The 20,095-nt window shown below is 59.1% G+C and overlaps 3 protein-coding genes and 1 non-coding gene across 8 annotated transcripts in view; 3 read left to right on the top strand and 1 right to left on the bottom strand.

The window, feature by feature from the left end:
- PRPF8 (pre-mRNA processing factor 8) overlaps positions 1–988 on the top strand; it is a 34,096-nt gene extending 33,108 nt beyond the window's left edge. The window contains exons 41-43 of the mRNA XM_010339966.3: positions 128–267; positions 368–570; positions 685–988. Coding sequence (XP_010338268.1) covers positions 128–267; positions 368–570; positions 685–839 — 498 coding nt within the window. The 3' untranslated portion in view covers positions 840–988. The remainder of the gene's footprint in view (positions 1–127; positions 268–367; positions 571–684) is intronic.
- A 91-nt stretch (positions 989–1,079) lies between these two features.
- On the top strand, positions 1,080–5,079 carry RILP (Rab interacting lysosomal protein). Of its 3 annotated transcripts, none has more exons than XM_039475930.2 (8): positions 1,080–2,002; positions 2,079–2,166; positions 2,268–2,374; positions 2,497–2,718; positions 2,923–3,068; positions 3,422–3,544; positions 4,374–4,457; positions 4,712–5,079. In XM_039475930.2, the coding sequence occupies exons 1-8, from the start codon at positions 1,775–1,777 to the stop codon at positions 5,076–5,078; spliced, it is 1,365 nt and encodes a 454-aa protein (XP_039331864.1). In that variant the 5' UTR covers positions 1,080–1,774; the 3' UTR covers position 5,079. The 3 variants fall into 3 exon arrangements, with proteins under 3 accessions (XP_039331864.1, XP_039331865.1, XP_039331863.1); XM_039475931.2 differs by having other exon boundaries at positions 2,073–2,166; positions 4,735–5,079; XM_039475929.2 differs by having other exon boundaries at positions 2,073–2,166.
- A 555-nt stretch (positions 5,080–5,634) lies between these two features.
- SCARF1 (scavenger receptor class F member 1) lies at positions 5,635–19,884 on the top strand. Of its 3 annotated transcripts, none has more exons than XM_039475928.2 (11): positions 5,635–5,742; positions 6,015–6,076; positions 6,312–6,413; positions 7,257–7,782; positions 10,196–10,414; positions 10,819–10,947; positions 11,088–11,191; positions 12,523–12,646; positions 15,307–15,428; positions 15,542–15,651; positions 16,656–16,853. In XM_039475928.2, the coding sequence occupies exons 1-11, from the start codon at positions 5,642–5,644 to the stop codon at positions 16,767–16,769; spliced, it is 1,713 nt and encodes a 570-aa protein (XP_039331862.2). In that variant the 5' UTR covers positions 5,635–5,641; the 3' UTR covers positions 16,770–16,853. The 3 variants fall into 3 exon arrangements, with proteins under 3 accessions (XP_039331862.2, XP_039331861.2, XP_074244443.1); XM_039475927.2 differs by having other exon boundaries at positions 5,642–5,742; positions 15,505–15,651; positions 16,656–19,882; XM_074388342.1 differs by lacking the exon at positions 10,819–10,947 and having other exon boundaries at positions 5,642–5,742; positions 15,505–15,651; positions 16,656–19,884.
- LOC120366976 (U6 spliceosomal RNA) lies at positions 8,629–8,732 on the bottom strand. Its single transcript, XR_005581485.1, has one exon. It is a non-coding gene; the product is annotated as a U6 spliceosomal RNA (small nuclear RNA).
- Positions 19,885–20,095: the final 211 nt, after the last annotated feature.

Raw genomic sequence — 20,095 nt, 5'->3', positions numbered from 1 at the left:
GGCAGTGACGGAGCTTGGGAGTGTGGAAGAGCTGGAGCTCCCTGCCCCTCGAGGCAGGCGTGCTACCCTCGTGGGCGCGATTCCTGTCTGCAGATGCGATTCTGAACAGCTACTACTCTGCCTACAGGAGATGGAACCCTTAGGCTGGATCCACACTCAGCCCAATGAGTCCCCACAGTTGTCACCCCAGGATGTCACCACCCACGCCAAGATCATGGCTGACAACCCATCTTGGGATGGCGAGAAAACCATTATCATCACATGCAGGTAGGCTTGGGCTTCCTGGGGAGCAGTGCGGTGGTGCAGGGACTGCAGGCCGGGGCCGAGAACGTGGCCTGAGCTGCTGTGTGTCCCCACCCGCCCCCAGCTTCACTCCAGGCTCCTGTACACTGACGGCCTACAAGCTGACCCCCAGTGGCTACGAATGGGGCCGCCAGAACACAGACAAGGGCAACAACCCCAAGGGTTACCTGCCTTCGCACTACGAGCGGGTCCAGATGCTGCTTTCCGACCGCTTCCTCGGCTTCTTCATGGTCCCTGCCCAGTCCTCATGGAACTACAACTTCATGGGTAAGTGGGGGTGGCGCTAGGGGTACGTGAGGCCATCGCCCTGCATGCTTGGGGCACGGCTGACCGCAAGAGGCAGAGGGCCCGTTAACATCTGATGTTCGCTTCTTCCCTAAGGCGTTCGGCATGACCCCAACATGAAATACGAGCTGCAGCTGGCGAACCCCAAAGAGTTCTACCATGAGGTGCACAGGCCCTCACACTTCCTCAACTTTGCCCTGCTGCAGGAGGGGGAGGTGTACTCTGCAGACCGGGAGGACCTGTATGCCTAATCGCTTCCCTGCCTCCTGCCTCAGCCCCCCTGCAGGCTGGTGACATTCAGCAGCTTGGCCCTTTCCCTCTGTGTGTGCTTATTGTGTTGTTGACTTCTTGATGGCCTCATCCTGAATAAAATATAGTAATAAATTTTGTATAAATAGGAGTTTGGGGGCTGGTTTTTCTTTTCCCCTGAATTCAGATTCTGGATTTACGTTTGACGGACGGCAGGACTGGGTGGTTCACGGCAAGATGCTGGGCCCAGCCGTGGTGATGGGGAGTTTGAGGCCCCCTCCTCCCTAATCGGGGCTTGGGGCTAGAGACCCCCTGGACTGGGTGGAGACCTGCGGCGGGGCGGGGCTTTCACTCTGCTTCCTGGGCCACATTGGCTGATTCCCGACAACACAGCACTGGAAGGCCTCGCCTCCTTTCCCCAGCGCTGCCCTTCCCCGGGTCTCGGATCTCTGTGGCTTGTGCTGAGTGTTCGCGTGTCCAGCCCAGCCCTTTAAGCTTTCTGGTCACTCCTGGTCAGGAAAACAAGCACATAGGCAGGCAGTTTGTGTACAGCCGCGCGGAGGCCAGTGACCCGCCGCCTACCTGTGACCTCTTGCCAGGAGCTCGCCGCTGCCAAGTTGTCCCCGTGACGGGGGCGGAGCCTGGATCGGACCTGTGGGGAGGGCTCCACTCAAGTGACCACAGGCAGCCCTGAGCTCAGCTCCTGGCGCCTGGCTGGAAGGTGGCCGTCCTGCTTCCTGTGACCTTGGGGGTGGAAGGACGGGCCCAGGGGCCTAGGGCACGATCTCCCTTCCCCACGCCTCCTTCCCTTGCTCCTCCCCACCCTTTTCGCTTCTACCCCGCCCCCCCTACCCTAAACAGCTTCCTGGGCCGGAACTGTTTGGTTTTTCCCTGTTCGAGTTGGTGGGGGGGTCGCGGCCCCAGGCCTTTGGGGAACATGGAGCCCAGGAGGGCGGTGCCTGGGGCGCACGGCTGGGGCCCTCGAGGGGCCGCGAGGCCGGGGACGGTGGCAGAGCTTGTGTACCACCTAGCCGGGGCTCTGGGCACTGAGCTGCAGGAGCTGGCGCGTCGTTTCGGGCCGGAGGCGGCGGCCGGGCTGGTGCCGCTCGTGGTGCGCGCGCTGGAACTCCTGGAACAGGCTGCCGTGGGGCCCGCCCCGGACTCGGTGAGTCACCGCCCTCCCCTCGCCACCCGCGGGGCCGGCAGGGCGGAAGCCTGAGACCCGGGCTCCCCAGCTGCAGGTGTCTGCGCAGCTGGCTGAGCGGGAGCTGCGGCGGCTGCAGGAGGAGAACGAGCGCCTCCGCTGGGAGCTAAGCGCCGGGCCGCAGGGTGAGCGCAGCCCCGGCCAGGGCGGGCGGGTGGCGGCCGGCTTGGGTCCTCTACTCCCTCCCGCGAGCCGCGCGCCGCCGCTAAGAGCGCGCCTTCCTCAGAGGAGCGCGCGCTGCTGCGGCAGCTCAAGGAGGTGACGGACCGACAGCGGGACGAACTGCGGGCGCACAATCGCGACTTGCGGCAGCGCGGCCAGGAGACGGAGGCGGTGAGCGCGGGGCGGGGCGGGGCGCGGCGGGGCGGGGCGGGACGGGACGGGAGGGAACGGGACGGGGCCGGGCCCCGGGCACCTCGGCGCCCCGCCCACCCCACCCTTTGCTCCGCCCCCAGTTGCAGGAGCAGCTGCAGCGCCTCCTGCTGGTGAACGCCGAGCTGCGGCAGAAGCTGGCGGCCGTGCAGACCCAGCTGCGCACCGCGCAGGACCGTGAGACCGAGCGCCAGCAGCCTGGAGGAGGCGCGGCCCAGCCGGCTGAAGAGCGAGCGCGGGGCCAGGCTGGGGAGCCGGGGCACCAGCAGGGGCAGGAGCCCGAACGGGCGACCCCTGAGGACCCGGTGAGTGCCGCACGAGGGCAAGGACCCAGCCCAGGAGGGCGCTCGGGCCAGGTCCGCATCGGCACAGCAGGTCCTCACCCTGGGCCGGCCTCTGTTACCTGTTGGGGCACCTTTGTCCCCCAAGTCTCCCTGCCCATCACTTCCTCTAGCGTTCCCGCGATGGCCCTCGAGCGCGACCCTCTGACCGTGCCTGTCCTTCTAAAGGCAGAGGCCGCGCAGCCTCCAGGGCGCCCCCGGCAGGCAGGGCAGTGCCGCTTCAGCCGGGAGGAGTTTGAGCAGATCCTTCAGGAGCGCAATGAACTCAAAGCCACAGTGTTCCTGCTCAAGGAGGAGCTGGCCTACTTCCAGCGGTGAGGGCGCCGGGAAGCTGAGGGGCTCCGATCACCCCACCTCGTTCTCCCATCATCGATATGTCCACAGTGACATGGTGACGTGCCAGGCCTGCGCTGGGTAGTGGAAGGATGTAAATTGCACAGCCCCACCCCTCCACAACGTCACCCAGACACAGAAGAGGGACAGTGCACAGGGTCACTGCTGCAGCCGCCAGGGAAGCTCTCCTAGGAGGGGCACCTAAGCAAAGATCTGAGGGTGTCAGCAAGGCACAGGTTTCAGGTGTCCAGGGAGGAGCCGCTGCACCGGTACCAGGAGTGAGGCCCACGGCTGCATCTCCACTGCTTTCTCCCGCCCTGCCCCTCTTCTGCAGGGAGCTGCTCACCGACCACCGGGTCCCAGGCCTTCTGCTGGAAGCCATGAAGGTGGCTGTCAGGAAGCAGCGGAAGAAGATCAAGGCCAAGATGTTAGGGACGCCAGAGGAAGCAGAGAGCAGGTGGGTCCCTGCCTGCATCCCCACCGAGCCAGTCCGCCTCCCGAGTTCTGCTGAGCCTGATGACCTGGCCTGATCACACTCTGAGCCCATTGTCTCTGACTGAGCCTGTCACCCCAACCTGCTCTCCCCTCGAGCCTCCTAGCCTGGCCACTTTTAGGGCCTGCTGACCTGGTCTGGCTGGGTCCTGTGGCTGCGGTCCAGGCTGTGCCATTCTCCCTGGATCTCACAGCTCCCCTTGCCTTGCCTGCCGGCTATCCTGCGTGCCAGTGCTGCCTCCCCACCTTCAGCCTTCAGCTCCCCGCCTTGGCTAGCTCTGTCTGTTCTTACGGGGGTGACACCGTAGCTGTGTCAGGGCCTGCTGTGTGTCGAGACATAAAATAAAGCCTCGTTGGGTGCGGTGGCTCACGCCTGTCATCCCAGCACTTTGGGAGGCTGAGGCAGACAGATCACAAGGTCAGGAGTTCGAGACCAGGCTGGCTAACATGGTGAAACCCGGTTTTTACTAAAAACACAAAAATTAGCCAGGTGTGGTGGCGCACGCCTGTAATCCCAGCTACTCGGGAGGCTGCAGCAAGAACATCGCTTGAGCTCAGGAGGCAGAAGGTTGCAGTGACCTGAGATCAAGCCACTGCACTCCAGCCTGGGCGACAGAGCGAGACTCCGTCTCAAAAATAAAATAAAAAATAAAGCCTCAAGACATCCTGCATCTCCCCAGGGTCGCCTTCTCTCCAGCTCTGGGGGCCCTGCTGTCCCTCATCCCCGATGCTGGGTTCCCGCTGTCCCTCAGGCCTTGATCCCTGGCCCTCACGTCTCCTCTCTTCTGTCTCAGTGACGATGAGGATGGCTCCTGGCTCCTGCTCGCTGATGATAAGGACGACCATCCCCCACCCCCGGAGTCCAAAATACAGAGTTTGTATGTTGGGGGAAGGGGAAGGGCAAGAGCGGGGGAGGGAGGAAGGGTCCTGGATCTCCTTTCCTGCTTCCCTGCCTGTCACCCTGCTGTCCTTGGCTCTTAGCAGGCCCTCCCCTCCTGCTTCCACGACCGACCATGGGCCCCATCACCTTCCCACTCCCTCAGGCTGCCCTTTCCTGCCTCTCTCCCCTGTTCTCACCCACCCCACCCCGCCCTCTGCCCACGTCCTCAACCTCTCTGGCTTCCTGGCGCAGAGTGCCTCTGGCTATCTCTCCAGCTTTGGCCAGTGGTATCGCGGGAAAGCCGAATCCCCGGACGATGAGACCCACAGCCCTGCTCCCGGCAAGCCAGGGGAAGAGGAGACCCAACCACAGTCTCCAGCTCCTGAGCTGCCCTGTCCTGCCCACCAGGAACATCTCTGTCTGGGGGCCTCAGCCGCCCCCGAGGCCTGACTTGGGGACCTGGCTGTGGCTGGATGTGCGACCTCATATGAGGACAGGGCTCCCTCCTTCGTGGCCTCCCAGGCGTCTTCCCCAGTTCTGGCCTGCACCAGAGCAGCACAGGGGCTCAGCCCACCTCCCTGTCTACGATTCTGTACCAGACCTCTGGGGCCAGACATAAGAGCACCTCTCTGAGTCTCAGTTTCCCCATCCACTAAATGAGAGCTGGCTCCCAGGGCTTTGTGCGGACGGCCTGAGCTCGTGTAATAAAGAACTGCCCAAAACTCCCAGAAACTGTCCCTCGCCTGTCTGTCCATGTCCGTCTCACCTCCAAGCCCCGCCAGGAGCAGAGGCAGGCCGGCGGGGGGCCTCAGGGCGCCTTGGTCAGTCACTGGGTGGGGGCCCTTCTTGCAGCCCCGTCTTTGCTTTGGGGTTTGCGGCCTGATGGAGGGTCGAGGTTCCCACCCTCACGCCACCCGCTTCCCCGGTCCCAGCACCCAGGGACCTGCGGCTTCACCCTTCTGGCCCCTCCAGGCCAAGGCCGGTCAGCCCTGCCGCTGGCCTTCCTTTCCCTTTCTTGTTTTGAGTGTCGGTCTGTCCTGCAACCCCCGCCCCCTCAGGGAGGCGCCTCAGGGCTGCCCGCCCCTCCGGCCTGGTTTCCTCAGGAAAAGCCCTGGGAGGAAGCAGGGAGGAGGTCGGGAGCCGTGGGGGCCAGAATAACCCAGCCCTCCCCGCACGGCTGCCATGGGGCTGCGGCTGCTGCTCCCGCTGCTGCTGCTGTGGCCTGGGGGGACTCCGGGGTCCCAGCTGGACCCCAGTGGGCAGCACGTCTGTGTGGCCAGCAGGTGGGTCTTGTGGGAGCCTGACGGGGGTGGCTGAGCCAGTGCTGAGGCCTGTGGGGGAAGGGGGGCATGGAAAGAGGTCTTGGCGCTGAAAGGATGGGCGGCTGTGGGCAGCGCCAGGGCAGATGGTGGAAGGGCCAGGGAAGGAGTGGGGAGGAGCTGGGGACCCCAGAGCTGTGCAGGTCCACTAGGCCTCCGCAGGGGGCTAAGGCAGCCTCCCCCACCTCACAGAGACAGCACCCCGCCACTCCCGCTGACCCCTTTCTGCCCCACAGCCCCTCTGCTGAGCTGCAGTGCTGCGCAGGCTGGAGGCAGAAAGACCAAGAATGCAGCATCCGTGAGTATCCAGGACAGACCCCCAGCCAAGGAGAAGGGAGGACGAAGCCAGCGACAGCCCCTCCTGCCTACCCCCTGGGGCCTGCTTCTCTCCCGCCCAGGAGCCAGGCTTTCTCCTGCGACGCCCCCAGCCCTGAAGGGGCACCCCTTGAGGAGGCTTGGCCCCCAGAGCCAGTGAGAGGGCGGGGCTGTCCTTGGTCCTGCCCATCTTTCCAACCTGGGTGGGTGTCTTTCAGCCATCTGTGAGGGGCCAGACGCCTGCCGGGAAGACGAGGTGTGTGTGAAGCCGGGCCTCTGTCGGTGCAAACCTGGGTTCTTTGGGGCCCACTGCAGCTCCCGTGAGTCTCAGGGGCAGGACGAGGTTGCTGGGCAGAGCTGGGCGCAGGGGCAGTGGTGTCAGGGAGGCAAGGTTCAGGTACCGAGCGGCCTCAGGACAGTGGGGTCAGGACCCCTCCCAGCCTCCAAGGAATCAAGGTCCAGAGACAGGAAGTGACACACTCCTGGGGGATGGCCTGGGACACTGGGTCTTCACCCACATCCACCAAGCCCTGCCCACCTGAGTATCTTTCTGTTCTACTTCTCCGAAAACCTGTGACTCTTGTTAACCGCAACATGACTGTGTTCCTGGACTTTCCCACATACGCCTTTTACATGGACAGTGGAGGGAAGGAGGCCCTGCTGGGCTGTGTGCCCTCTCTGGCGGAAACAGAGAGAAGGGGAAGGGGTTGGGGAGCAGGAGAGCTGGAGGGTGGGCACCAGCAATCAAGGGATCACTAGGGGAAGCACGGCTTCTCCTGCCACCCTGGCGGGCAGCATCCAGGCCTGAGATCGGGAGGGAGTCCTGCCCTCCTCCAGCCCAGTAGAGATCGATCTCTGCGGGGGAGAAGCGGCATGAAAGCAGCTCCTCCCCCCACCTCTACCCGGGACTCTGGGCAAGCCCCCCGCCCACTTGGGATCTCCGAGTGTGTTCTGGAGTGGGAGGCAGGAGGCTGAGCCATGGCGAAGGGTTTTCTGTAGGTCAGAGCAGAGCAGGAAGTGGCTGTTGCCCAGACAGGCTGCCGGATGTTCCAAGGGTCTGTCCCCGGCCCTCGGAGGGTGGGCCCGGCGCCCCTTTTCCTTGTGGAAGGGTCAGGATCCGCGCGCGCCCTGAGCCTGCTGACCCCTTCCTTCCCACCCCGCAGGCTGCCCGGGCCAGTACTGGGGCCCCGACTGCCGCGAGAGCTGTCCCTGCCACCCACACGGCCAGTGCGAGCCGGCCACGGGCGCGTGCCAGTGCCAAGCCGACCGCTGGGGCACCCGCTGCGAGTTCCAGTGCGCCTGCGGCCCCCAGGGGCGCTGCGACCCCGCCACCGGCGTGTGCCGCTGCGAGCCGGGCTGGTGGTCGCCCACCTGCCGCCGCCCGTGCCAGTGCAACCCCGCGGCGGCGCACTGTGATCAGGCCACGGGCGCCTGCGTGTGCCAGCCGGGCTGGTGGGGCCGCCGCTGCAGCTTCCGCTGCGCCTGCCACGGCTCCCCGTGCGAGCAGAACTCGGGCCGCTGCGCCTGCCGGCCGGGCTGGTGGGGCCCCGACTGCCGGCAGCAGTGCCAGTGCGAGCGCGGCCAATGCAGCCCCACTTCCGGCCAGTGCACCTGCCCGCCGGGCTTCCGCGGAACGCGCTGCCAGCTGCCCTGTCTGGCCGGGAGCTACGGGGTGCAGTGCGGGCACAGGTGAGGGGGCGGGGCGGGGCGGACACGGGTGAGCGGGATGGACAGGTGAGAGGGGCGGGGCGGGGCGGGGCGGACAGGTGAGCGGGGTGGGGCCGGGCGGACACAGGTGATCAGGGCGGGGCGGGCACAGGTGAGCGGGGCGGGCGGACAGAGGTGGGCGGGGCGGGGGCGCCGGGAGGAGGTGTCAGGGCTTCGCGGTGTTCCCCTCAAAGAACATACAAAGCAGAGACGTGAAAGGGGAAAGAAGGGTCGGGCGCGGTGACTCACGCCTGTAATCCCAGCATTTTGGGAGGCTGAGACGGGAGGATCACCTGAGGTCAGGAGTGGGAGACCAGCCTGGCCAACATGGAGAAAACCCATCTCTACTAAAAATACAAAACTCAGCCGGGCATAGTGGCAGGCGCTTGTAGTCCCAGCTACTAGGGAGGCTGAGGCCGGAGAATCGCTGGAACCCGGGAGGCGGATGTTGCGGTGATCACCCCACTGCACTCCAGCCTGGGCAACACAGCGATATTCCGTCTCAAGAAAACAAAACAGGGACTCCACGTGTGGGTCCCCTTCCACCAACACTCCCTGAGTGGAAGCCGTCTCTCTCTCTCCTGGATTTCCCCCCTGGGGCCCCCTTCCACACACTCTCGTGGAAGCCTGACCTTCCCTCCTAGACTCCATCTCTCTCTATTCCCTTCCTCTCAGTGTGGAAGCTGCTTTCCTCTCCTGGATTCCATCTTTGTGGATTCTCTCACTCAGCATGAGAGTTAGCTGTTTCTCTCTCTTTCTCCTGTTTCTCTCCCTAAATAAATGACTCTTTTTTCTTTCTTTCTTTCTTTCTCTTTCTTTCCTTCTTTTTTAAATAAGAAACGCTTGACGAATTTGCGTGTCATCCTTGCACAGGTGCCATGCTAATCTCTGTAGCGTTCCAATTTTAGTATATGTGCTGCCAAAGCGAGCACATAAATGACTTTCTACAAACAAATAAAAAAAGAAAACTATTTTATTTTCATTTTTACACTTTTATTTTTACTTCTTTATTTTTATTTTTCTTGAGACGGAGTCTCACTCTGTTGCCCAGGCTGGAGTGCAGTGGTGCGATCTCGCCTCACAGCAATCTCCGCCTCCCAGGTTCAAGCAATTCTCCTCCCTCAGCCTCCCTAGTGGCTGGGACTACAGCCACGCCCACCATACCCAGCTAATTTTTGTATTTTTAGTAGAGACTGGGTTTCAGCATACAGGTCTCTATCTCCTTACCTCGTGATCCACCCGCCTCGGCCTCCCAAAGTGCTGGGATTACAGGTGTGAGCCACCCCACCCAGTCAAAAATTTAGAAAACCCTTTGTTGCCGCAGGTCCAGCCCCGCCTGCTCATTTCATCTGATTACTGCTTTGCAGAAAGTACTAGTCCTGCTCACAAACCAGATGTAGATAATGAATGGGTCGAGTGACCAGAGGTCCTGGGCAAGATCCCTTTAGGACTCAGTGGCTTTCAAACTTTGACCGGCTCCACTCACAGTAAGAAATTTCATCCATGGATGGGTGTGGTGGCTCATGCCTGTAATCCCAGCACTTTGGGAGGCTGAGGCAGGCAGATCACCTGAGGGTCAGGAGTTTGAGACCAGCCTGACCAACACTGAGAAACCCCATCTCTACTAAAAATACAAAAAATTAGCTGGGCATGGTGGCACATGCCTGAAATCCCAGCTACTCAGGAGGCTGAGGTAGGAGAATTGCTTGAACCTGGGAGGCAGAGGTTGCAGTGAACCCAGATCATGCTGCCATTGCATTCCAGCCTGGGCAACAGAGCAACACTCCGTCTCAAAAAAAAAAAAAAAAAAAAAAAAAAAAAAAAAAAACCCGAAAAATTAGCCAGGCATGGTAGCATATGTCTGTAATCCCAGCTGCCTGGGAGGCTGAGGCAGGAGAATCACTTGAACCTGAGAGATGGAGGTTGAAGTGACCCCAGATGGCGCCACTGCACTCCAGCCTGGGCAACAAGACTAAACTTGGTCTCAAAAAAAAGACAGTACTGAGTCCCATTGATGCCAGACCTCAGGGCAGCTCGGTGTGGAAGGAAGAGGTGAAAGGGCAGGAGGGGAGGCGGGCAGATGGGCCTCAGGTTGGTGGTGCCTCGGCTGCCCTGGCTGGGCTGTTGGCTCCTGATGACCCTGGGACTCAGGGAAAGGTGGTCACAGAGCAGGTGCTTCGAAGGAGAGGGATGGGTCCTGTAAGAGCCCTCATTGTCTAGCCTCTTCACTGTACAACATGGGGAAACTGAGGCTCAAACCTGCCTGAGTGACCCAGGTGGGACCCAAACACTCTCCAGGGCCCCTGAAGGCCTGCGTGGCCAGCACAGGGATTGGAGCGGGTGGGCGCTCCTTCCCTCCACCCCCACTGCTCCCACGAAGCCCCTCTCTTCCCAGCTGTGGCCACTGCAAACATGATGAGCCGTGCTCTCCAGACACGGGCAGCTGTGAGTCCTGCCAGCCGGGCTGGAATGGGACCCAGTGCCAGCAGCCCTGCCCACCTGGCACCTTTGGCGAGAGCTGCGGGCAGCAGTGTCCTCACTGCCGACACGGGGAGGCCTGTCAGCCAGATACCGGCCACTGTCAGCACTGCAACCCGGGCTGGCTGAGGCCCAGGTGAGGACACCATTGTGTTCAGGGTGGGGCGCACCTACACCCAGGACCCTCACCTCAGCGGCTCTCCTGGGAGAGCCGGCCCACCCCGACATGCAGGTTCATGCACCCTGAAGCCCCAGGGGCCTCCCTCCTGATGAAGACCGAGGGAGGGCAGTGGGTTCTGGGGGCCTGGGCAGGATTCCGGCTCCCTCCTCTCTGAGGCTTCCCGCCCTCCTCTTGCTCTGGGAACACGTAGTCTGTCACCTGCTGGGTTGGGCCCCAAGTTCAAGGCCCTGTCTGCACCCGAGCTTCACGCTGAGGGGTGGCCAGCCGTGTCCCAAGTCCAGGAGCCCGGGGCGGACGGCAGGGGGGGGCCACGCTGGGGCCAGGCCTGCCTTGGCTCCCCTGAGTCTTGCCTCACCCAGGTGTGATGACCCCTGCCCTGCGGGCACCTTTGGGGAAGACTGTGGCTCTGCCTGCCCCACCTGTGTTCAGGGGGCATGTGACGCTGTGACAGGGGAATGTGTCTGCAGTGCCGGCTACTGGGGGCCCAGGTGCGAACGGGAGTCCTGGGGTTGGGAGGGTACAGGGGCCCAGGTTAGGCCTCCAGGCATGCCCAGAAATCCTCCTGCCCCTCTTCCTGCCTGCCTCCCTTCCCCCAGCGCTTAGCCTGCCTCTCCATGTCACTCCGTAGCTGCAATATCTCCTGCCCAGCCGGCTTCTATGGAAACAACTGCTCGGTTCCCTGTGAATGCCCAGAGGGACTCTGCCACCCTGTCTCCGGGTCCTGCCAGCAGGGTAAGGTGGAGGGAGCTTGCAGGGTGCACTAGGCAGGGAAGGCGGGCCCACCACGCAGGCTCCAGGGCCGGTCCCTTGCCAGGGAGTCTCAGCTCACCTCAGAGACATTCCTTTTTTTTTTTTTTTTTTTTTGAGACAGAGTCTCGCTCTGTTCCCCAGGCTGGAGTACAGTGGCATGATCTCGGCTCACTGCAACCTCTGCCTCCCGAGTTCAACCAATTCTCCTGCCTCAGCCTCCGGAGTAGCTGGGATTACAGGCATGCACCACCACACCCAGCTACTTTTTGTATTTTTAGTAGAGACGGCGTTTCACCATATTTCAGGCTGGTCTTGAACGCCTGACCTTGTGATCTGCCCAAAAGTGATGGAATGACAGGTGTGAACCGCCCCGCCCAGCCCATTTTTTGGTTTTTGTGTTTGTTTGTTTTTTGAGACAGTCTCAGTCTGTCACCCAGGCTGGAGTGCAGTGGTGTGATCTCGGCTCACTGCAACCTCCACTTCCTGGGTTCGAGGGATTTTTCCACCTCAGCTTCCCAAGTAGCTGGGATTACAGGTGCCTGCCACCATGCCCAGCTAATTTTTAGATTTTTAGTAGAGATGGGGTTTCACTTTGTTGGCCAGGCTGGTCTCTAACTCCTGACCTCAAGTGATCCTCCCACCTCGGCCTCCCAAAGTGCTGCGATTACAGACGTGAGCTACTGAGCTTGGCCCAGAGACATTTTTTTTTTTTTTTTTTTTTTTTTGAGAGGGAGTTTTGCTCTTGTTGCTCAGGCTGGAGTGCCATGGTGCAGTCTCAGCTTACCGAAACCTCCAGCTCCTGGGTTCCAGTGATTCTCCTGCCTCAGCCTCCCAAGCAGCTGGGATTACGGCACCTGCCACCACGCCTGGCCAATTTTGTATTTTTAGTAGAGACGGGGTGTCTCCATGTTGGTCAGGCTGGTCTCGAACTCCCGACCTCAGGTGATCTGCCTGCCTTGGCCTCCCAAAGTGCTGGGATTATAGGCGTCAGCCACCGCGCCCGACCAAGACATTCTTTATACCTGATCTCTGTGTGGATGCCCCGAAGATGTGACAGAGCCCCTGCCCCCAAGAAACCAGCTAGAGCCATAGAATGGGCAGTGGGCAGCTGGATACTGATGTGGACTCAGGGACAAGAATTTGTGGAGTGGGCCACAGACCATGCGGAGGGGACACAGCAGGAGAGAGGCTGCCCGGAGGCAGGGAGACACCCCCAGGAGGAAGCTTCTGCGTAGGAGGCAACTCAGAGTGAAGGACGGAGCAGGATGCACGGGAGACAGGAAGGGCTAAGACTCCCGTCCCGGCTCCCCCAGGCTCTCTCCGCCGCACCGCCGCCCTCCTCGTGGGCATCCTTGTGCCCCTGCTGCTGCTCTTCCTTGGCCTCGCCTGCTGTGCCTGCTGCTGCTGCTGGACTGCCCGCTCAGACCTCAAGGACAGGTGAGCACCAGCCTGTCCCTTCCACACCCAGCTCAGGCCGTGCGGTGAGGGATCGGGGGCCTCTGGTTTCCTTGTGGGGGTGAGGAGGGCTGGAGGTAGTTGGCAGTGGCCTGGAGACGCTACAGACACCAGGTCAGCTGACTGCCTTCCTCATGATCATGGTATCTCCCCTGCCAGGTAAGCATCCGCCTGCCCTCCTAGATGGGGAAGTTTCTGAGTTGCGTGGGCAGGGGGCACTGGGCACCAGGCTGGTGAACCTGAGCCTGCAGAGGAGACAGAGAGCTGACCCTAGTGGGGACAGAGGCGGAGGGCTGGGACCATGGAAGCAGCAGCCCAGCTCTGGCCCAGGAGGGAAAAGCCACCAGGCCTCAGATGCCCTGAAAAGGAGCCTGATCAGCCAGGCACGGTGGCTCACGCCTGTAATCCTAGCACTTTGGGAGGCTGAGATGGGTGGATCACCTGAGTTCAGGCGTTCAAGACCAGCTGGCCATCATGGTGAAAACCCATCTTTGAAAAAAAAAAAAAAAGGAAAGAAAAGGAGCGTGACCTAGACGTCTGTACGGTGGATACGGCTCAGCGGAGAACGCAGCATCCCGAGAGACGGGGAGGGAGGAAGGATGGGGCTGCTGGAGCCCGCCGCAGGGGAGACGCAGAGCTTTGATCCTTTATGAAAGCTCCTCACACTCGGGGCTCCTTTGAGACTCACAGCAGCATGGAGGGACCATCCTTCTCAATTCCCAGAGGCCATGCGGCCCAAGGTGACCTGGCGAGTCACTGGCGAACAGGAAGCCCCTCCCCAGCTTCCTGGACTCTGTGTCTGGGCCGCTCTTTTTTTTTTTTTTTTTTTTTTTTTTTGAGACGGAGTTTTGCTCTTGTTTCCCAGGCTGGAGTGCAATGGCGCGATCTCGGCTCACCGCAACCTCCGCCTCCTGGGTTCAGGCAATTCTCCTGCCTCAGCCTCCTGAGTAGCTGGGATTACAGGCACGCGCCACCATGCCCAGCTAATGTTTTGTATTTTGAGTAGAGACGGGGTTTCACCATGTTGACCAGGATGGTCTTGATCTCTCGACCTCGTGATCCACCCGCCTCGGCCTCCCACAGTGCTGGGATTACAGGCGTGAGCCGCCGCGCCCGGCCGTCTGGGCCGCTCTTACTCATTCCTGCCCTAGTCCTCCAGCATGTCCTCCCTGCACTTGTGGGGCATTCACAGATGAGCAGACACAATTGCCCCGGCCCAGGGCAGAGAGCCCAGGGTGGCAAGAAGCCCCCTGCAGGGACACAAGGACAGGGGCAGAGGCTGTCGGGGAACAGTGAAGGGCGGAGCGGTTTCCACATGTGGGGGTAGAGCAGAGTGGGAACAAGGGAAGGCTTCCTGGAGGCGGTGTCATTTGAAATAGGTAGGCCATACCTGTAATCCCAGCACTTTAGGATGCTGAGGCAGGTGGATCATCTGAGATCAGGAGTTCAAGACCAGCCTGGCCAGCATGGTGAAACCCCGCCTCTACTAAAAATACAAAATTGGTGAGGCATGGTGGCTCACGCCTGTAATTCCAGCACTTTGGGAGGCTAAGGTGGGTGGATCATAAGGTCAGGAGATGGAGACCATCCTGGCCAACATGGTGAAACCTCATTTGTACTAAAATACAAAAAAATAAGCCGGGTCTGGTGATGCACACCTGTAGTTCCAGCTACTCGGGAGGCTGAGATGGGAATCACTTGAACCTGGGAAGTGGAGGTTGCAGTGAGCCGAGATTGCACCACTGCACTCTACCCTGGCGACAGAGCGAGACTCTGTCTCAAAACAAACAAATAAACAAACCCACAAAATTAGCCAGCTATGGTGGCAAGGTGCTGTGGTGGGCGCCTGTAGTCTCAGCTACTTGGGAGGCTGAGGCAGGAGAATTGCTTTAATCAGAGAGGCAGAGGTTGCAGTGAGCCAAGATTGCGCCACTGCACTCCAGCCTGGGCGACAGGAGTGAAACTCCATCTCAAAAAAAAGAGAGGGGGCCGGGCGCGGTGGCTCAAGCCTGTAATCCCAGCACTTTGGGAGGCCGAGGTGGGTGGATCACGAGGTCGAGAGATCGAGACCAACCTGGTCAACATGGTGAAACCCCGTCTCTACTAAAAATACAAAAAATTAGCTGGGCATGGTGGCGCATGCCTGTAATCCCAGCTACTCAGGAGGCTGAGGCAGGAGAATTGCCTGAACCCAGGAGGCGGAGGTTGCGGTGAGCCGAGATCGCGCCGTTGCACTCCAGCCTGGGTAACAAGAGCGAAACTCCATCTCAAAAAAAAAAAAAAAAGAGAGAGAGAGAGAGACAGGCGAGCTGGGCTCAGCTAGGATGATGAAACAAACAGCCACATCTTGGGGAAGCCCCACCGAGTGCAGGGCAGCCTCCCGGTCCCACGTGAAGCTCTGATAGAAAGGATTGTTGTCCCCGTTTTACAGATGCAGAAACTGAGGCCCCGGGAGGTGAAGCCTCAGCCAGAGTTGTTACTCCGGGCTGTCTGGCCCTTGCGCGATGCTTTGTTGTTCTGTGGCAGGCCTGAATCTTGGGCTCTGTTGTTTGGATTTTATTCTGCCTGTCGCACCCTGCCGAGGTGACCCGGGTCACCTTGGGTCTTATGTACTGACCACTGTCCCTGCCCTCCTCCCTCAGGCCAGCGGGAGATGGAACCACGGTGTCCAGGATGAAGCTGCAGGTCTGGGGGACGCTGACCAGCCTTAGCTCCTCACTGCCGTGCGGCTCTCTCGGCCCCCACAAGCTCCCCTGGGTGACAGGTCAGTGGGCTGCGGGCTGGGGTGGGACAGGGCTCCGTGACAGGCCCTGCGGGTGCCTGACCTGACCTCTCCACAGTCTCGCACCACGACCCGGACCTCCCCTTCAACCACAGCTTCATCGAGCCGCCCTCCGCCGGCTGGGCCTCCGACGACTCCTTCTCATCCGATTCTGAGTCTGCAGAGGCAGATGAGGCTCCTGCCTACTGTGTGCCACCCCAGGAAGGTAGCCCCCCACAGCCCACTTACCCTGCGTGCCCTTCCACCACCGCCTCCTCTTTAGTCCTCCAGCAGACGGTTATTTGTTTGTTTTGAGGTGGAGTTTCGCTCTTGTTGCTCAGGCTGGAGTGCGATGGCGTGATGTCAGGCTTATGTTTTATTTTTAGTAGAGACGGGGTTTCACCAAGAGGTCAGGCTGGTTTTGAACTCCTGACCTCAGGTGATCTGCCCGCCTCGGCCTCCCAAAGTGCTGAGATGACAGGCATGAGCCACGGTGCCCGTCCTGCAAACAGTTAGAAGGGCCCGTTCTGTGCCAGTCCCTGTTCTTGGCTCTGGGGACGCAAGAGATAACAAGATAGATTCCTGACCCCGCCGTGCTTCGAGTTGGACAGGCAGTTGTTGGACTAAGATAGGACAGAGTGACATGTTTCCATGGGGGACATACAAGTGGGGGCTCCTTCACTAGCCACGTTGGGGTGACTGGGGGTCAGGGAAGATGTTTCTGGTCTCCCAGTTGAGTCTAGCAGAATCAGTAGGAGTTAGCCAAGGGAAAGTCAGGGAGAGGAGGGAACGGCGTTTCGGGAAGATGGAACAGCATACACAAAGGCCCAGAGGTGAGAGGGAGGTGGCTCTGTGACACTGAAAGAATTTTAGCTGGGTGAGAGCATGACAGTATTTCAGAGTAGGGAGAGGCAATGAGAAAAGAGTATAGAAACCAGGTGTGGTGATTCACACCTGTGATCCCAGCACTTTGGGAGGCTGAGGCGGGAGGATCGCTGGAGACCAGGAGTTTGATACCAGCCTGGCCAACATAGTGAGACCCCATCTCTACAAAACTGAAAACAAAACAAAACAAAACAAAAAAACCCTCAATTTCTCCTTCTGTCTCTTTCTCCACCCTCACCCTCTCCTTGCCCTATTTTGGGGCCTCTGGGAGATGCTGAGTGGTAGGTAGGAGGGACTGGGGTGGCCAGCTTGGCTCCAACCAAGCTGTTCTGTTTCCTCTGCCAGGGATGGTCCCTGCAGCCCAGGTGCAGTCATCGGAGGCCAGCCTGGCTGGAGGTGTCTTCCCTCCCCCCGAGGACACCTCCACACCATTCGCCATCCCGCGCACCTCCAGCCTAGCTCGGGCCAAGCGGCCGTCCGTCTCCTTCGCTGAAGGTACCAAGTTTGCGCCGCAGACTCGCCGAAGCTCAGGGGAGCTCTCCAGCCCACTTCGAAAGCCCAAGAGGCTCTCCCGGGGGGCACGGGCAGGTCCCGAGGGCCAGGAAGCCGATGAGTCCACAGGCCCAGAGGAAGCAGAAGCGGGCGAGTCCCTTCCCACGGCTGCCAGCCCTGGGGATTCAGCCACCGGCCACCAGCAGCCTCCACTGGGTGGCCTGACAGTGGCTGAGCATGTGGAAGCCATCGAGGGCGGCGTCCAGGAGGCCTCAGGCCCTGTGACCACAATCTATGTGCTGGCGGGGACACCCCGGGGATCTGAAGGCCCCGTCCGGTCCGTCTTGCGCCATTTTGGTGGCTTTCAGAAAGGCCAGACAGAACCCAAGGTCAAGAGGGCCATCCCTAAGCCTCCACGCCAGGCTCTGAATCAGAAAAAGGGCAGCCCTGGCATGGCCTCTGTCAGCCAGAGCCCCAGCTCACCCCCAAATGCCAGGTTCCCGGAGGCCATGGGGTCTCCAGCAGCCAAGCCAGAGGAAGTGGCCCAGGGGCTGGGGGCTGGCACAGAGAGTTCAGGGGGCACCCAGGAGCCAGTCTCTGGGGGTGGCTCCCCAGAACAGGATCCCCAGAAGCAGGCTGAAGAGGAAAGGCAGGAGGAACCTGAGTACGAGAATGTCATGTCCATCCCCAGGCTACCAGAGCTCTGATGACCTTGAGTCTGGGGAGTGGGAAGACTGGAGGTGACAAGAGGGGTCACCAGAACTGCCCGTGGACTAGACTGTGCTGTGTGCTGGAAACGGTCCCAGGGCCAGGACAGACATCCCAGAGCCTCTGCCCTTCCACAGGGAGAAGGCAGGGTTCGAGGCTAGCTGGCTCAGGGCCCTGGCAGTGCTCCCGGAGGGAGCTGGGGAGACCGGGGGCAGAGACCCTGCGGGAGGGTCAGGGAGGGATGGCTGCAGGGACTTCTCTGTCCTGCACCCGGCCAGCCGCAGAAGGGCTATTCTTTCTTTCATGTGCAAAACATTTTTCTGAACTGGGAAACAACCTAAATGTTTGCTGATAAAAGATTGGCTAAACAAATATTTCTTATGATAAATGACTATACAACCACTAAAAATCATGTTGTGCAAGAATACTTAAGCTGGGAGGTATGGGAGAGCATCCACGCTATGCGGTTACGTGTATGAAAAGTAAGCTCCGAGTTATTGGATGCAGTACGCTTCCACTGTTTTCTTTCTTTCTTTCTTTCTTTTGAGAGAGTCTTGCCCTGTTGTCCAGGCTGAAGTGCAGTGATATGATTTCAGCTCACTGTAACCTCTGCCTCTTGGGTTCAAGTGATTCTCCTGAGTCAGACTCCCGAGTAGCTGGGACTATAGGCCTGTGCCACCACGCCCAGCTAATTTTTTTGTATTTTTAGTAGAAAGGGTGTTTCACCGTATTAGCCAGGATGTTCTTGATCTCCTGACCTCATGATCTGCCCACCTTGGCCTCCCAAAGTGCTCGGATTACAAGCATGAGACACCAAGCCCGGCCACTTTTTTTTTTTTCTTTTTTGACATGGAGTCTTGCTCTGTCACCCAGGCTGAAGTGCAGTGGTGGGATCTCTGCCCACTGCAACCTCCAACCTCCACCTCCAGGGTTCAAGTGATTCTGTGCCTCAGCCTCCCGAGTAGTTGGGATTACAGGTGCCCACCACCACTCCTGGCTAACGTTTGTATTTTTAGTAGAGACGGAGTTTCACCATGTTGGTCAGCCTGGTCTCAAACTCCTGACCTTAGGTGATTCACCCGCCTTGGCCTCCCAAAGTGCTGAGACTGCAGGTGAGTCACTGCACCCAGCCGTTTTATGAACTTTTTAAAAAGGATGTATGTGCACAAAACAGATTCAGGGGAAAGTCACTAATGGTATTTTCCTCCAGAAGATGAGATTGTAGGTGGTATTTATTTTCCTCTGAAACTTTTGTAGAGTTTGCAAATTTTCTACAGTGAAAATTCTTTTTTTTACTTTTGTGACTAGATTAAATTTCATAAAGTATATTAAAAAGTGGTAGTCCAGGCGCGGTGGCTCACGCCTATAATCCCAGCACTTTGGGAGGCCAAGGCAGGTGGATCACAAGGTCAAGAGATTGAGACCATCCTGGTCAACATGGTGAAACCCTGTCTCTACTAAAAATACAAAAAAATGAGCTGGGCATGGTGGCGCGTGCTTGTAATCCCAACTACTCAGGAGGCTGAGGCAGGAGAATTGTCTGAACCCAGGAGGCGGAGGTTGCGGTGAGCCGAGATCGCGCCATTGCACTCCATCCTGGGTAACAAGAGCGAAACTCCGTCTCAAAAAAAAAAAAAAAAAAAAAAAAGTGGTGATCTTTGTTAACAATTTAAAAAGTACTAACATTACAGACAGGTGTAAAGTAAAACGGAGATTCCCCTTCTCCCCAGAGGCGTCTGTCGGTGAAGACAGAGGTAGAATCTCCTTTACCCTGACTGCCTTCTGGTCTTGTTTGAATTCTTTGCTCACATATTGTATTACCTAGTCAGAAAAGAAAAGAGGCAGTCCTTTTTTTTTTTTTTTTTCGGAGACGGAGTCTCACTCTGTTCCCCAGGCTGGAGTGCAGTGGCTCGATCTTGACTCACTGCAACCTCTGCCTCCATGGTTCAAGTAATTCTCCTGCTTCAGTCTCCTGAGTAGCTGGGATTGCAGGCGCCCACCAGCATGCCCAGGTAATTTTTGTGTTTTTAGTGGAGCTGGCGTTTCACCGTATCGGCCAGGCTGGGCTCAACCTCCTGACCCACCTTGGCCTCCCAAAGTGTGGGGATTACAGGGCTGAGCCACCACCTCTGCCTCCAGAGTACTCCCAAAGTGCTCAGATATGAGCCACTGTGCCCAGCCACTAAAGCTTCTAAAAAGTAATAATCCTTGTATATAAAATGTGTGTGTGTTTAACCACCAACAGTTATATCTCATTACAATTTAAATTTCTATGGTTATTCTAAGGTTGAGTTTCTTTTCTATCTCGGCTCACTGCAACCTCCACCTCCCAGGTTCAAGGGATTCTTGTGCCTCAGCTTCCTAAGTAGCTGGGATTACGGGTGCCCACCACCACGCCTCGCCAATTTATATATATATATATATATATATATTTTTTTTTTTTTTTTTTTTTTTTTTGAGACGGAGTTCCGCTCTTGTTACCCAGGCTGGAGTGCAATGGCGCGATCTCGGCTCACCGCAACCTCCGCCTCCTGGGTTCAGGCAATTCTCCTGCCTCAGCCTCCTGAGTAGCTGGGATTACAGGC

This window comes from Saimiri boliviensis, chromosome 17 (genome assembly GCF_048565385.1).
Source record: "Saimiri boliviensis isolate mSaiBol1 chromosome 17, mSaiBol1.pri, whole genome shotgun sequence".
Lineage (NCBI taxonomy): Eukaryota > Metazoa > Chordata > Mammalia > Primates > Cebidae > Saimiri > Saimiri boliviensis.
This window is presented reverse-complemented; position numbering and strand designations above follow the sequence as displayed.

Coding starts and splice junctions, on each gene's coding strand:
- SCARF1 (XM_039475927.2), top strand. CDS start 5,642: ATGGGGCTGCGGCTGCTGCTCCCGCTGCTGCTGCTGTGGCCTGGGGGG. Junction 5,743..6,014: donor CACGTCTGTGTGGCCAGCAG/GTGGGTCTTGTG, acceptor TCTGCCCCACAG/CCCCTCTGCTGAGCTGCAGT. Junction 11,192..12,522: donor CTCCGGGTCCTGCCAGCAGG/GTAAGGTGGAGG, acceptor CGGCTCCCCCAG/GCTCTCTCCGCCGCACCGCC.
- RILP (XM_039475929.2), top strand. CDS start 1,775: ATGGAGCCCAGGAGGGCGGTGCCTGGGGCGCACGGCTGGGGCCCTCGA. Junction 2,003..2,072: donor TGGGGCCCGCCCCGGACTCG/GTGAGTCACCGC, acceptor CGGGCTCCCCAG/CTGCAGGTGTCTGCGCAGCT. Junction 2,375..2,496: donor GCGGCCAGGAGACGGAGGCG/GTGAGCGCGGGG, acceptor CTCCGCCCCCAG/TTGCAGGAGCAGCTGCAGCG.